Raw genomic sequence first — 14,985 nt, forward strand, 5'->3', positions numbered from 1 at the left:
TCTCAGTGGACATGTTTTCTGCCTATGCCAGTTCTAGCCAAAACTGAAGATTTGTCGTTATGGTTATTTTTAAAGCAGTTGTATGTAGTAGGAATAACTCTGTAAAAGCTGTGTGTAAACACCATTTTCTGTTGCTTTCTTGAAAACCCACTGCATTCAAGTGAAGCATTGCATTAACTTTGTTCTTTATAGGCAGCAATGGATTTTTGCATGAATATGAATACAAAAGCCAACAGAAGAAAACTGGTACGAGCACTTTTCATAGTTCCTAGACAAAGGTAAGAGCAGAAGGGGGACCAAGCTGGATCCACCCATTTATTATTTAATCTAGCATGTGCATATATTTTCTAAAACCAGTGTATATTCCATGTATATTCCTGATCTGCACTTTTGGAGTGGCTTATGCTGAAGCACCAAAGAAATATTTAGAATCAATGATCCACACTATGATAAATTGTAAAAAATTAAGGTTTTTAAAAGGGTTTTTTTTTCTAATACTTGGTGTTTACAGCAGATCTCTTTTCATTACTTTTTAAAAATTACTTTATTTTTTGTGAAAATAACAGTAAAACCTACCTGATACCAAAAAGGGAGGTTTCATTTCATTCAGGACAGCTTACACTTTTTTGTGTTAGAGCCTGTGGGCACTTAGAGCACAGTGTAGTCTGGAAGGAGGATTTCCTGTGATGTGTTAATTCTGATGCTGTACCTGGCCATTGTTACAGCCTTGTGCCTTCTGGCAGCTCTAGGCCAGGCACTTGGAGCCTGGCCTCTCCTGGCTGTGCACATGTGCCTGTGTAAAGCTCTTGCTGTTTCTCCTTGTCTCTGTGTAAGCAGACTTCCTGCACTTACAGGAAGAGCCCTGCTTCCAAAAATGTTTGCAAATATTCAATTAAAAACATTGAATTTGTTTGAGGAATAATATTTCTCTGTTCTCTGCTAAATTTGAGCCTTAAATAGGTGAAATTATGAAGAAGTGGCTTTTCTTGCTTCACCTTGCTCTGTTTCTCATCATGAGCTGTTTTGATGCTGAATTTAACATAAAGTGAATATGATCATCCTGGAATTCTTGTTAAGAGTTTTGATTCCATTACCTTTTAACACTGGGGGAAAAACATAGCTTGAATATCTGTGGTTTTTTTTAACACATGTGTAGACTTTGAACAAGCAGAGTTGGTGCTTTGTTTTCCTTAAGTTTATTCATCGCTTGTGCTGTGTTTTCAACCCTAATTCAGCCTATTTCTACATCTCATCTGAAATAACCATCTGCTGTGCTAATAACCCTGTTCTCTTGCTGTGTGCAAACCAATGGTTTGTTTGCTGACTGAGCATTAACCTGACTCCACGGTGAAGCAGTGCACATAATCTTTCATTCTCTTGTGTGTTCTTGCCTCTAAAATTTACAGGTTTGACCTCAGTGTTTGGAGATTTTGATAGAGGCCTGATTGTGCCCAACATATTAATTAATGACAGAGGAGGCAGGCAACTGATTATCTTCTATGTTAGATGTAACAAGTGCTCTTTAGCCCAAATGTAGGTAGCAGGGGAAGTAACATTTCTGTTTATCAGCCTGCTGGTAATCATGAAATGCATCAAAACACAATGTGAGCAGAATTTCTTTTTCACAGCTTAGGACATTTACAGAAAAGAAAATCAGCAGGAGCACTTAGACTTTTGCCTTCAGCTCTGCCATAGTAGAGAATTTTCCATACTTTTGAAATGGAAGTGGCTTTTTGGCTGGGCTGTGACAAACATTACATTAATGTTTGTACCACTGTCCTGTATTATTTCCTGGTGCTGTAGGTTCCACATTGCTGAATTTGATTATCAGCTCTTGGAACCTCTTTGAAAATTCTTTATTTGCTTTGCATAATCTGCTAAATTGTGCTAGGTGACAGTGATTTGGAGGAACTTGTACATGTGCACAGTGAAAGGAGGTACTTTCAAACAGGAACAGCATGATAAGGCTGTTATTCAGCAGTGTGATTTCACAGATGGCATGAAAGCAAAAGTTAAATTCCTGATATATTGCACTGTTAAAAGATGTGTCTGTGATCAGGCTGTACTGGGAGCAGAGTTAATAAACTCCTAGAAGCATACATAGTTTCCTTATTGCCATTGATTTGTCATCTTCCCAGTGGTAATTCCATTGCCCTGCAGATTTGTATTAAAAGTAATAATAATTTTAAAAATATTAGCTTTTCTCATAGCCCTCAACAGAGCAGGATAGATGGTGGGATAGCCTCAAGGAGCTGCTGCTGTTGTGATGGTTTTGGTCCCCAGTGGTTGGAGCCAACACTGAAGTGAAGGCTCAGCTGATCTTCTCACTGCTGGTCTTTGATTATAATTATGAATTGTTCCTAATATTAAGATGTACTAACATTTGATGTACCATTCTTTTTTTAATTCCTTTTCCTGCTGTCTCCTCTGGGACCTACTTGACTAATAAATACTCAAGCTACCTTGATTCTTTCAAGACCTTAAGTTCAGTATGTGCCTGCATTGGTGAGCCCATCTCTGGGCTACTCCACTGAAAAACAGGATATTGACTGAGCTGCTTGTTCTGAACACAAGCAGCTGGATTGTAAATACCAGCTGAGCTGCCCATAGATGCAGACAATTTGAAAGGGCAACCTACCCCAATATTTAAGTGAACTGTATTGCTGCAGTTGGTAAAAGAGCAGTTCTGCTGTGTGTCTTCAAATCAATGTTCACAATCTTTTCTGATGTAGAAAATGAAAGATATTCTGTTGCACACTGCTTTGAGGCTTTGTGTACTGTGCATTAATGATGATTTTGCTCAGGGTATCTCTTCACTGAGCCATAGTGATATGGCTTTACCTTCCATTATTGTTCTTCCATACTTGTTTTTACTAGTCCAAGAATTTTTGCAATATCTCTCTAGGATACTGTGGGAGAGGAGTGCTTGTTATGCTGATGTTTTTGAGGAGGGTTTTTTGTGAAAGCTTCAGAGGAGCAGTGTCCTTGAGGATGCAGATAAAGCAGTATATTTTCAAAAAGCATTTAGTTTCCAAGCATATCACTTAATGTTGTTTAAGTTTAGCTGCTTTATTTGCAGCCATAATGAGGTATTTCAATGACAGAATAAGTTCTCTTTCTTCTCCTGAGATCACTTTTGGGAAATGTGCAGGCACAACAGTTTCATCAAGAAAGTGTAAAACTGGTTTTTTGTTTGATGTGTAAAACAGACACTGTGAAATCAAAGTCATTATGTAGTGTTGCCAGGGAGCTTTCTTGCTACCACTAGGGTTGGATAGATTGGGACGAATCAGGATTCTTCAGGACAGAAAACTTAATTTGACAAAAGAGGCCATTTCCTCCTCAACTCACTGTAAATCAGTGTTAGAATGCATCTTTGCCCTGCTCTCTTGAATACTGATGAAAGGATCACATTTACATTTTCAGCTGTGATTTGAACCTCCAACCCAACAGAACAGAAGGCCTTTTAAAAAGATTTTTCAATGCCAGTATGCGAGTGGCTTTCACATTTGCATTGGAGGATTGATTTAAAACTAAATATTAGCCTGTTAATCCAGGGCTGCAGGCAGTGATTTAACCCATACTGCTCACAGCTTTAGGACCTTTTTGTGTGGTTCTTTGTTGAATTGTCTTCCTGTACACAGAATTATTTAGGTTTTCCAGAATACTGCAATTCTGTAAATATTTTTCCTTTACTTCAATATGAGAAGTCTGAAATCTTTTCTTAGGCTTTAAATTCTAAACAATTGCAGATAAATGTTAAGCAGTATATAGGTGCTGTTGTGACTTATGGTATTTTTGATGTTCCCATCTATGGAGATCTGTGTTGCAAGTTTACCTGCAGTAAGAGATCTGTTTTCCACATGGAAGTTTTTAGTGTTATTATTGGTTGTTCTTCATTCAGAAGTTAGCTGCTTCTCAAGTGTTAAATTTTAATTCAAAAACTGCAAGCCTCCTGTGTATTTCCTGTCAGCTTTTCTTCCTGAGACTTCTCTGTATCAAGGTTCTTTTTGTTCAGTTGAACTTGACTTATCAGTGTTTGCATGGCCTGTTTCAGTTGAGGATGAAATTGAGGGATGTGCTTGAGATCAAGGAGTTTTATGTCCTGGCAAAGAAATAAAAGCCAAAAGTGCTTCCCTGGTAACATTCCAATTCCACATCATCCTTCTCTTGCCACTGAGCAGTGTGGGTGGCACTGGCTACCTGTTCAGGCCCTGTGAATGCTCTGCTTTTTCCATTAGCATTGTGCTTGTGACACAGGAGTTCTGGCTCCATTGCTTCATTCTTTGAGCTGTTCTGTAGAATCACAGAAATTAGGAAATGTACAAAATGCCCCCTTCACTCTTCCTGGGCATAAAATTTTGGATGTATTCATTTTAGAGAGATTGCAGTTAGGACTTTCAGATAAGTTTTTCTGTAAGTTGGTTTAGGATTGTTTTTTTTTTGTTTGGGCTTTTTAAAATAAACTGACATTTGAAATGGTGGAAAAAAGATGTGCTCTTAAATATTTTCCTGATGTGTAGCTCATGTGAGCCTGAGATCCAGAGCTGACTGGATTTCAGTCCATGGTATGGGGTCTAAATGACAATGGTCACAAGTGGTGCTTTTTACTGTGGTGCTGAATATTCAGGGGACTTCAGAGAGTGACTGCCCCATTCCTGATGCCAGCTCTTGCTTCATAGCCAGAAGAGCAGGAAGAGAAAGCAGTGTGGGGTTTGTGGGGGTTTAGTTTAGTTCTTCCCCCCCTTCTCAAGAAAAAGAAATGCTTTTGGAGGGAGCAAAGCACTGCCTGTACCAGTAGATGGTGCCACTGATACTGGAATGTCTCCACTGCTGAACATGAAATTTTGTCTCTCCTGAGAGGGAACAAATTCCATCTCTGGTTGCCAATTTCAGCATAATTAACCCAAGGCTATTCCTTATTATATTTCACCTATTTAGAAATACCCAGTCTTAGTATGCTTCCTCATGAAGAAACCTTTTGTGTCCTGCAAGGGAATAACAACAATGTGCTCTAAGACTTTAATTTTCCCCTAGGTATACTCAGTTTACAGAGATGAAATTATTGGCTCTCAGCAGGCAGGTACTTGTTGAGACCAGAATAAAACTTTCTGATATTTGTTTTAAAAGAGTTGCCATACAGAAATCCCCTCAGTTAAATACACCCTCTTAGCTCAGCCACAGTCCTCTCTCAGTTTAGCTTTTGTGGGTGTGTGTGAAGTAGTGAGACTTTCACTTCTCTCAAAGTTAATGCCTAAATGCTTAATAACATGGTAGTAATTTGCTGTGGGTAGTCAGCCTTGACTGTGTGTTCCAACAAGCTTAAAAAATGTAAATACTGCTTCAGTTATTGATTAACAGAAGAGATAAAAGCTGTTAAATAGGTAACTGAGATACCCACAATGTTTCACCAGGAGTCTTGGGTGTTACCAGGAGGCTGCCTGGTTATGCTTTTTGGGGGGAGCATATTCTGATCCTTCTAACCCACAATTGAAATACATAATTGTCTCTTTTTCTGTAAGTGGGTATTAAATGTCTTGGAAAAGGAGAAAGGAGGCAGTTGTGATGGTTTTGTTTTGGAGTTTTTGTCTTGATGCTTTATGCCATGACAAGCTCTGTGTATCAACTGTGCTTTTGGATTGTGGTGTTTTTTTTTTGTGTTTTTTTTTTTTTTTTTTTTTTTTTTTTTTTTTTGTTAGCATATTTTTTCTTTTTGTTTTCCTTTCCTGAGCACTAGGGAAAACCTTAATCCTTCATAAAGTGCAAACTCAAGATGCATTTTTCCCTTACAAGCAATTTCTCAGTAGAAGCATGCAAATTTAGGATGTTCCTCTCCACTTACTTTGGCTTGTTCTAGAGTTCATCTGTTTACTGCATTAACTTAACATTCTGAAAATAAACTGAAAATACTTCCTTCAGCTTGTTAAATGATATTATGAGGCCTCAGAGTGCAGTTGGTTTCTCTGCATTTAAAACTGATATATACACAGCTGGTTTGCATAAATGTGCAAAGGAAATGTGTGTGAAGGCATGTAATTAAGGCAAGAGAGAAGGAAATAAGGAAATTCTACAGAAACCTTGAAAATATTACCATTTGTGGGAGTTTTTGGGAAAAGAGTGGCCACATCACATCTGCTCAGCTTTGTTTTATGTCATAACTGCTATTCATTTAAGAGTTTTCCACCTTAAAAGTAAAGATATTCTCTACCTTCCTAGTTATGTCTGCTGCTTTTCAGAAAAAATATTAATACCTTGCCATAACCCATGGCCTTGTCTGTAAGAACCTTGTTTTGCATGTTGAGATAGATGTGAATTTTCTTTTTGTTTGGTAATTGACTGAAGGTCAGATTCTGTATTTGATGGTATTCAGCATTTTACCTATGGCAGGAGTTAAAAAGGAAATGAACTCTGAAATATTCCAACAGGATATGGGGGTTTGCTTTCTTGGATTGTTTTTAAATGATACTGCATTCTGAAGTGAGCCACAAAAATTGCATGTATGTAGTTCTGTCAGTGCATTGATTCTTTTCACAAGTAAAATGGTACCCATATTTGTACACATAAATACATTTTTGTCTCTAAATTGTCTATTTTATCCTCTCCTTTGTTTGCAGATTGGATTTGTTACCATTTTATGCAAGGCTGGTTGCCACATTGCATCCCTGTATGTCTGATGTAGCAGAGGATCTCTGTTCCATGCTGAAAGGGGATTTCAGGTTCCATGTATGTTTTGGTGATTTATATTTTTATTAAAACCATCAATTAATCTCATAAGTCAACCTTTGGGGAAAAAAACCCACTTTGTGTTGTGTAAATACTACTTCTAAAATTCAGTGACTATTTTTCTGTCATTTCAGCAGTTCTAGAAAAAAGAAGAGAAAGTTTTGTAACTTTGTTAAATAGAAATTTGTTCAACTTTCCATATATGCTTACATATTTATATAAATGAACTGTACAAAAGTTACAAAAATTAGATACTCTGCTCCATCTGTGTTAAGAGTTTTCTGTAAATAAATAACTTGCTTTTAAAATGAGACCTGACCTGTGCTAACATTTCCCACTACAAAGCTACTATTGGAGGGATCAGTATTACCATAAAATATTTAATTAAAATTAGATTTTGCAATTTTCATCTCTCAAAATTTTCCACACAAATGTATTTTTCAGTCTTGTTTCCATCACTTTCTTTTTAAATATTATAACCAAATGTGTTATGGTGCACAGTGATGATCCCTTCACCATTTTCTGAGCTCTGTGGCACAGATTTCAATTTTTTTTCTAATATTGACATTAAAAATGTGTATAAATTGCTCAGACTTACTTGAATCTTAACAATGTTAACTTTCTCAGAAAAACTTCTTTTTGTTGGGGAAATGCAATTTTCTATTTTATGGGTTATGTTTAGACATAGATATATTTTTGTTTGGTTCCTAAATTTCTGCTGAATGTTAGTTATTTTAAAAGTCTGTACATTATTTAATCTGACTTAAACTATCAATATTTAATGTTTCCTTGAGGACAGTACAAGTGGTCCTATTCACATAGAGACTTCTTATTGATCCTGAAAATGTAGAAAATTCTGAATGTAGAATCTAGAATTCTTTATCACTGTTTCACTGGGCCAAGGAGGGGAATGTTAGAGTAATGAGGAGTAGGTATGCTAGAGGAATTAATTGTTTTGGGGGGGTAAGGAGATGGGGAAAAGAATTGAGAATGTTGTGAAGAAACAAGGTTGTAGGGAGGGTTTTAGGAAACCCAATGAGAGGTGGAGCTTGAGGACCCAAAGTGATACCAAGCACTGCTGAATTCCCAAGTGTGTTTTGTGCATGTTCAGATCAAAGTAATTTAGAAGTGGGTATTTTGAAGGCCTACAATTAATTTTTGCTTGTTTTTTTAGGTAAGAAAAAAGGACCAGATCAACATTGAAACAAAGAATAAAACTGTGAGGTTTATTGGTGAGCTCACCAAGTTTAAGATGTTCTCCAAAAATGACACTCTGCACTGTTTAAAGGTTGGTGCTGTGATAGCCCTGTACTCCTGTGTGTGCTGACAGTGTGGCCCCATCCTATTCCCCTTCACTTACCTGCTGCTGATGTTACCTGAATTCATTACATGGGGTGTTTTAAACCCTGCTGGCTGTGCTGCTGGGTATGAGGAGACTTTTAGAGCTGCTGTAGAAGTCAGCAGCTATAAAAGGTATAGAAGGTATAAAAGGTATATATATATATAAAGGTATATACATATATATAAAGGTGTATATATATATATATGTATATATATAAAGAAGCTATAAAAGGTATAGAAGATATAGAATTCCTTCCTCTTCTAATGGGAGGAATATATTAAAATAAACTTCTACATTTGGATATAACCAAACTGCTCATCATTTTCTTTGGAAGTATGGCAGATATTGCTACTTATTAATCTGCTGTGTACATTGTAAAACTTCCATAATGTTGATTTTAATGAATGTTTTTGTGGAGAAAATAATAAGGGGGAGGGACAGGAGGCAAAAAGGATTTCAGTGATGCAAGGAGAGGCTTTTATGCCATTTAGCAGGAGCTTTTGTTTGTTGAGGAGCAAAACACCTCTGGAAAGCATTCATCTCTAGGCACATCATCTCACTTTGCATGCTGATAAACATTCAAACCTTGATGTCAATTCCCAAAGTAAAAATAGGTTTAAAAAAATAAAAGTGCCTTTAATAAAAGATGCTTGAGACTCACAGCTTAACATCACTTTCTATATGAATAGTTTCTATTCATTGACTTGCTAGATAACAAAGCTGAATTCCTAAAGAAATCATAATCACTCATGATTTCACCTCTCTTGTCTATAAAATGCTGTAAAATGCAAAGTTGTGTTAATTATAGTTACTGCTTAACTGAAAACAGTGCAGGTAGGTGTGCTCTGAGGTTACTGTGCCCCTGTGCAGTGTTATTGGGTAGATTGGGGGGAGTTTTTATGCTGGTCTTTCATAACATCTTGTTCTTCTGAAGCCTAAATTTGGGCTCCATAACCTGTTCTTATAAGAATTTTAAAATGAGATGAATCTTTTGAATATTCATAGAATGGTTTGGGTTGGATGAGACCCTAAAGATCATCTGCTTCCAGCCCCTGTCTTGGACAGGGCCTCCTTCCTCCTAGACTTGGTTTCTTCAATTCCATCCAGGTGACCTTGAACACTTCCAGGGAGGGGGCATCTACAACTTCTTTGGGCAACCTGTGCCAGGAGCTTGCCAATCCTAACAGCTGATCAGTGAAATCCATTGGCATTTATTCATAAAGAATTTAGTACCCCAGCATAGTGTCCATTCTGGTAGGCATAACTTCATGTTTTGTGCAGCTGAAAAAGATGTTTAACAAGCTGTGATTTATCTAAATACATTGCAGATGCTTCTGTCAGACTTCTCTCATCACCACATTGAAATGGCTTGTACCTTGCTGGAAACCTGTGGAAGATTCCTCTTCAGATCACCAGAATCTCACCTAAGAACCAGTGTTCTTTTGGTAAGAGAAAACTTGTCTCATGGGAGAGGGTGTCATGCTCTGACTTAAGCAATTGCTTTTTGAAACTATTCTCAAGAACTCCAGTTGACCTGAAGACCTCTTCATGTCTTGAAAAAAAATGTAAGAAAAGGAATTCAATTTCTGAAGTAAAAAGCTATTGATGTTGAACTTCTAGTAATTCAGAGACAGAGAAACCCCGAGGATGAGGTTGAAAGAATATTGTAGCTATGCCTGAAATAGTGAAATAGTGTTTGAGGGGAAAAATAGTGGTGAATAGAACCAGACATGATTTCAACTGGAGGTGAAGACATTTGTGCAAGAGGTGGTTTCTATGCCCTGTATAATGATTTGGGGTTCTAAATGTAAAAAAAGTTTGTGAAGACACTAAGCAGTCCTAGAAATAGAGATTGGGAATTAAGATTAGAACTGGGATCTGTAAGTCTGAAGAAGTACTGACAAAGACTTAAAAATAACAAGAACTGAATAAATAATAATAACAAGAACTGAAAAATATATTTACTGACTTGGGAGACAATCCTAAAACTCTCTGTCCAGGGCAAGACACCAAATCAGACATGGTTGAAGAAGATCTTCAAAGATAGATCCACTTTCCCTTAAACCAGCAGTCTCTCTTCTTGTGCTCTAGTTAATGGAGAAGCTACTGCATACTTGGGTATAATGTTGTACAGTTTCTTTTCCACAAAATACAGGTTTTTTCTGAACCTCTTTGAATGTCAGAACATCTGTTGAGAGGTGGTACAGTCATGAGAGGAAAGAGATGGGCAAATTAACTGCCAGTTCCTTGGCTCTTGCTTTTTGTAGCAGGTGTACTTTGTATCTTGAAGGGTTTGAATCTCAATTTTCTAAACGTTTGCCAGCTGATGTGTTGTATTGTGAAATATATTCCTTCCCATAATCAAGAATTTTTCCCTTGAAAACTGAGTTTCATTATCTTTAAAAGACATTTTACTCATTGCTATCACTTTATGGCAGTTAATAAAAGTTTTAGAAGTCAGGAAAAACTAAATACTTAAACCAGAGCTGGTTTTTGTAACTGACTGCTTTTATTGTTATGCACTATAAAAATGCTGGCTGTTAGCTGGATTGCTGGAATCTGCTGGATGAATGCTAAACATGGCTTAACTGTGAAGTGCAAGACAAACCACAAACACTGTTTGAATTCCTGAGGCTCAAAGCCTCACAAGGTCTTGGATAAGTGGTCTTTTCTTATTCATTGAGGAGCCAGGAGAAGGTGAAAGATGGCAAATAAGTTTGGACTGTGTATTTATTAAGATGTAAAATAGGCTAAATAGAATTATATTCTGCATCCATCTTAATAGCTGCATTTTCTAACATTCCCCTAAAAATTCTACAGAGAATAATTTTGACTTAAATAGTCTTAAACAAATTGGATCATAGTCTTATGGTACAAGTTAGGGTGAACTGTGGAAAAGATTTCTCTCAAAGCTGATAACAATCTTGTGGTAAAAATCCTAGCAATTGTAAAGCTGATCTACTCTTATGGGTGGAATTAAGGCCTGTTGATCCTCTAAATAATTATTGGTCCTAATCTTTACTGCTGATGATGTATTTTGTAATAAGATTCCAAACAGGCTGCATGTCAATGTTGCTTTGTCCTGGTGTAGAAGAAAGCCATAGTTAAGAATGGATTTTAAAAGTAATTAAGGAAAAATTACTTATTGAGAAGTAAAGTGTTCTGTAAGGGCATTGCAAATTTAGTGGCACTAAGTAACTTATTCTAGTGATCCTATCCTGGTTTTGTGGAGCTACTTCATGTTTTGCAGATTATTTAGAGATTCTTCTTTTATTAGGACAATGTTTATTTCTCATAATGGTCTTCTTGGCAAATCTTTCAAATTCAGTGTCCTTTATGTAATTTCAAATACTAATGTAAAACTAGATTGGCTTTGGGATTGATCAGTTGATAAATGAATTACTTGAATTGGATTATTTGAATTGGAGCTTCAAAAGGAAGATCAGCTTCATCTTGATCTATGTTTCTGTAACATAATTGAGTTTAAATGTCAAATTCTTGTATTATACTGTTGTGGTCTTGCTGAAAGAATATTTGAAATTCTGGTATTAAAAGCTTCCTGATGCATTTTTAATCATTTAACTTAGACAATTGTCTTAAGTTTTAGGGCCAGATCACTTGCCTTAATAAATACACAGAACTTAAGGTACATGGTGGCTTCCTTCTTGGTGTGGCTGCTTTTACTGGTGCTGTTCAAACTGGGAGATGTTGTTTGTAGAGGAGGAGGCTGTGGCAAAGTAAATGCAGTGCATGGAGAACTGTGTTAATTCACTGTAACAATAACATGCTTCCAGGAAATGAAACATTTCCATTTTGAACTGTCAGAACGAGTAGCAGGGCAGAGCAGTGCAGGTATTAAAGGGAAGCAGGAGCTAAACAGTTTCAGTATCTTGCTGTAATCTGATGTTTAAATGTCAGTTATGCTGAAATGCTTTCCAAAATTGGAATTCTCATGATGCTTAGGTTTTGATTAGTTACTTCTTTCTTTTTTTTTTCCTTAATGATCACCAGATTTTCTTTTGAAATGCTTCTGCAATATATGCCACATGCAGAAAGATTGTGGTACTCACCAATAAGAAAAACCCAAACAGTTTTAACATTTTAACATGGATACTGTAATGTTGTTTGTGGTCTGCTTTTATCAAAGGACAAGGAGAAACCTAATTTTCAAATGTAGTGCTTTACCTATGCAATTCTTAATTCTAGCCTAGAAGAATGAGGACCCAAAATAGCTGATGGGCTTAAAGCACTTCGGACCACAGGTCTTGCTTTTTTGCTCTGAATTGCATCAAGGTTTTGATCACTACAAACAGTGTAGTGTTAAGATTTCTCTTTCCTGCCTGTCCATCTGATGCCTTAGCTGAAAAAGGACTGAAACATGAAATTGAAATGCTGAAGATTTTTAATAAGTAGAGATTAAGACTAATACAATCCACTCACAGTTAGAACACACACTCAGGACTGCTAAAAACCCAATAAATGACAATGGTGTTGAGACTTCAGGTAGTGCATATTGTCTCTTTTGGGAAGAAACATTTTAATTATAAACTATTATTTACAGTATAATGTACAACTTCTTATAACAGGAAAATACACAAATTTTGTAGGTTTAGGGGGTTTTAAATGTTATTTGCAAGCCCTTTTGCCATTTTCTCTGTTCTGCTTCACTTTGACCCACTTCATTTTTCAGTTTATAATACAGCATGATAAATGCTTTTAAGGCAGCAAAGGTGTATTTTCTCTTGATCTATCCAGAAAAGGTGAAACATTTTCAAAGGTAACATTAACATGTATGACATGATAAAGTTGGGGAATTTTCTACTCTAAGTGGTTTTCCCCACATAAAACAATTTATGTACTCAGGTTTTAAGTACTGTGCATCTGTTAGGTGCTTGTAGGAAAATGTGCTGCTACTGACAGAAATTTCCCATTTGGAAAGGAACAGTCTCACAGGGAATCAAAGGAAAGACCATTTGTGTTGTGGAAAAGGTTAAGAATGAAATGCCTTAGGGTTGGTGTCAGATGGAGACATTCCTGGTGATAGATGACTAAATCCAGGAAGAAACTTACATTATTTGTTGGGTTACTATGTTACACAAAGCTACTGTTCCTCATTGAATTAGCAGCTGAAACTCAGGGTTATGGAGCTGTTTGAGTGCATTGACATTTCATTTGAACTGAAATGTCTGCCTTATAAAAGAAATTTTAAATTGTTCAGGTTTAGTGGAAAGGCCACCAGCATGAAAAATAGTGCTTTCTCACCAATAATCAAAGGAGGGTTAAACTCTTGGTTGGTTTATTGGACTGCATGAATGGATGTACTAATATTTGTGTGTGGGAAAGAGCACTTACATGTTAATTTTGTTTATTTATTAGGAGTTAGAAATTACTGTGTAGCCAGCCTCTAGCAGCTAATAAAGTTTACACAGGTCCAGTTTCCTGGTGAACCACCACAACCAGAGTGACTTAGAATATATAGGATCACTTACAGAAGTACACCTATATATATATATAATTACACAGGTACATACTAAAAAGTATTTAATAATGGAATTAAGCTCATCCTCAACTGTAAAAATCAGAACTGCTTTTTTTGTTCTTTTACAGAATTTTTAGATAAATTTTTAAACCCCACAAAATGAACCTTAACTTACATATCTAATGTGAAGTATGGAGAAAAGATTTTATTAAGTGAGGAAAACAGGACAATCATGACAATTAAGCACAGTAATTAGTACTAAGTCTTACTTGTCTGATTTTTCCTGAAACATTACTTTATGGTAGATACTGTTTTTCTTGCAGTCGACTCTGCCTGGCTAAACAGCAGTAATGGAGCATGGAATAAGGAAAATTCTATTGTCTAAAGCTTTGGAAATTAGTATGAAACCATCAAAAATTCTCTGATGCTGATGTAAAAAGTAGATTGCCAGTCTTATGATTATTCACTGTGTTTGTGTCAAGACATCAATATTTCAGCTACTTTAGTTAAATAAAATCTAGTTAAATAATGTTTCAAACAGAGTTCCTAGTAGTCTTATGAGCCATTTATCTGAACAGCAGCATTAAGATTTTGAATTAAATACTTTTCTGAAACCCTTTTTACCACAGGTGAGCCATTATAAAAATAGGAATCATAAAGAAAAATGACCATGGAAAGAGCAACACAGAACCATATATATGTACTTTGTCTTTTTTTCTCTCTACCCAAGCTTTTAACTTACTTTTCTGCAACCCTTCATATTTACTGTATCCCAAATGTAACTCTAAAAGCCTTTGGCTTGAAAATGTGGCATGTCAGCATCTCTAACAGGCCATTTGCATTTGTTTCCAGGAACAAATGATGAGGAAAAAACAAGCAATGCATCTTGATGCACGCTATGTTACAATGGTAGAAAATGCCTATTACTACTGTAATCCCCCTCCAGCTGAAAAAACTGTGAAGAAAAAACGTCCTCCTTTGCAGGAATATATCCGTAAGCTTCTTTACAAGGATCTCTCCAAGGTCACCACAGAGAAGGTAAATCCTTTCAAAACCTTTAATACAGTTTTTACTGAAAGTGGTGTGTACTAGTTACTTTGGAAAAGATTTGGGGAGGGCTATGGTTTTTCAGTTGTAAGGAAGAGGAATAAAATGGTTAAAGTTTAATAAATTAATAAAAGGGTTTAATTTCTTTTATTGGAATATGTTAAAGCTCCAGTTGTGGACCTGTGTTCTCAACAGCATCACATGCTGAACAAAGGCAGAGTGAGATGAGAATCATTGTGTTCTCTACATTGTGGTGGGAGAGTAAGGGACAAAGGGCTTCAGTTAAATCCAGACTGTAAGAGCAAGGAAATATGGAGCAGACTTGGACAGCTTGATCAGTAGCTGGGTCATGTACATAAAGTCTTCCATAGCCACTGCAGGCCTGGAGGAGGCC

At 36.4% G+C, this 14,985-nt stretch overlaps 1 protein-coding gene across 3 annotated transcripts in view; it reads left to right on the forward strand.

Annotated features, from left to right (window-relative positions):
* UPF2 (UPF2 regulator of nonsense mediated mRNA decay) overlaps positions 1 to 14,985 on the forward strand; it is a 54,141-nt gene that overhangs the window by 15,056 nt on the left and 24,100 nt on the right. For all 3 annotated transcript variants that reach the window (XM_054631705.2, XM_054631704.2, XM_077179239.1), the window contains exons 8-12: positions 193 to 278; positions 6,615 to 6,723; positions 7,898 to 8,011; positions 9,394 to 9,510; positions 14,397 to 14,582. In XM_054631705.2, the coding sequence (XP_054487680.2) occupies positions 193 to 278; positions 6,615 to 6,723; positions 7,898 to 8,011; positions 9,394 to 9,510; positions 14,397 to 14,582 (612 nt within the window). The remainder of the gene's footprint in view (positions 1 to 192; positions 279 to 6,614; positions 6,724 to 7,897; positions 8,012 to 9,393; positions 9,511 to 14,396; positions 14,583 to 14,985) is intronic.

This window comes from Agelaius phoeniceus, chromosome 5 (assembly GCF_051311805.1).
Source record: "Agelaius phoeniceus isolate bAgePho1 chromosome 5, bAgePho1.hap1, whole genome shotgun sequence".
NCBI classification, from domain to species: domain Eukaryota; kingdom Metazoa; phylum Chordata; class Aves; order Passeriformes; family Icteridae; genus Agelaius; species Agelaius phoeniceus.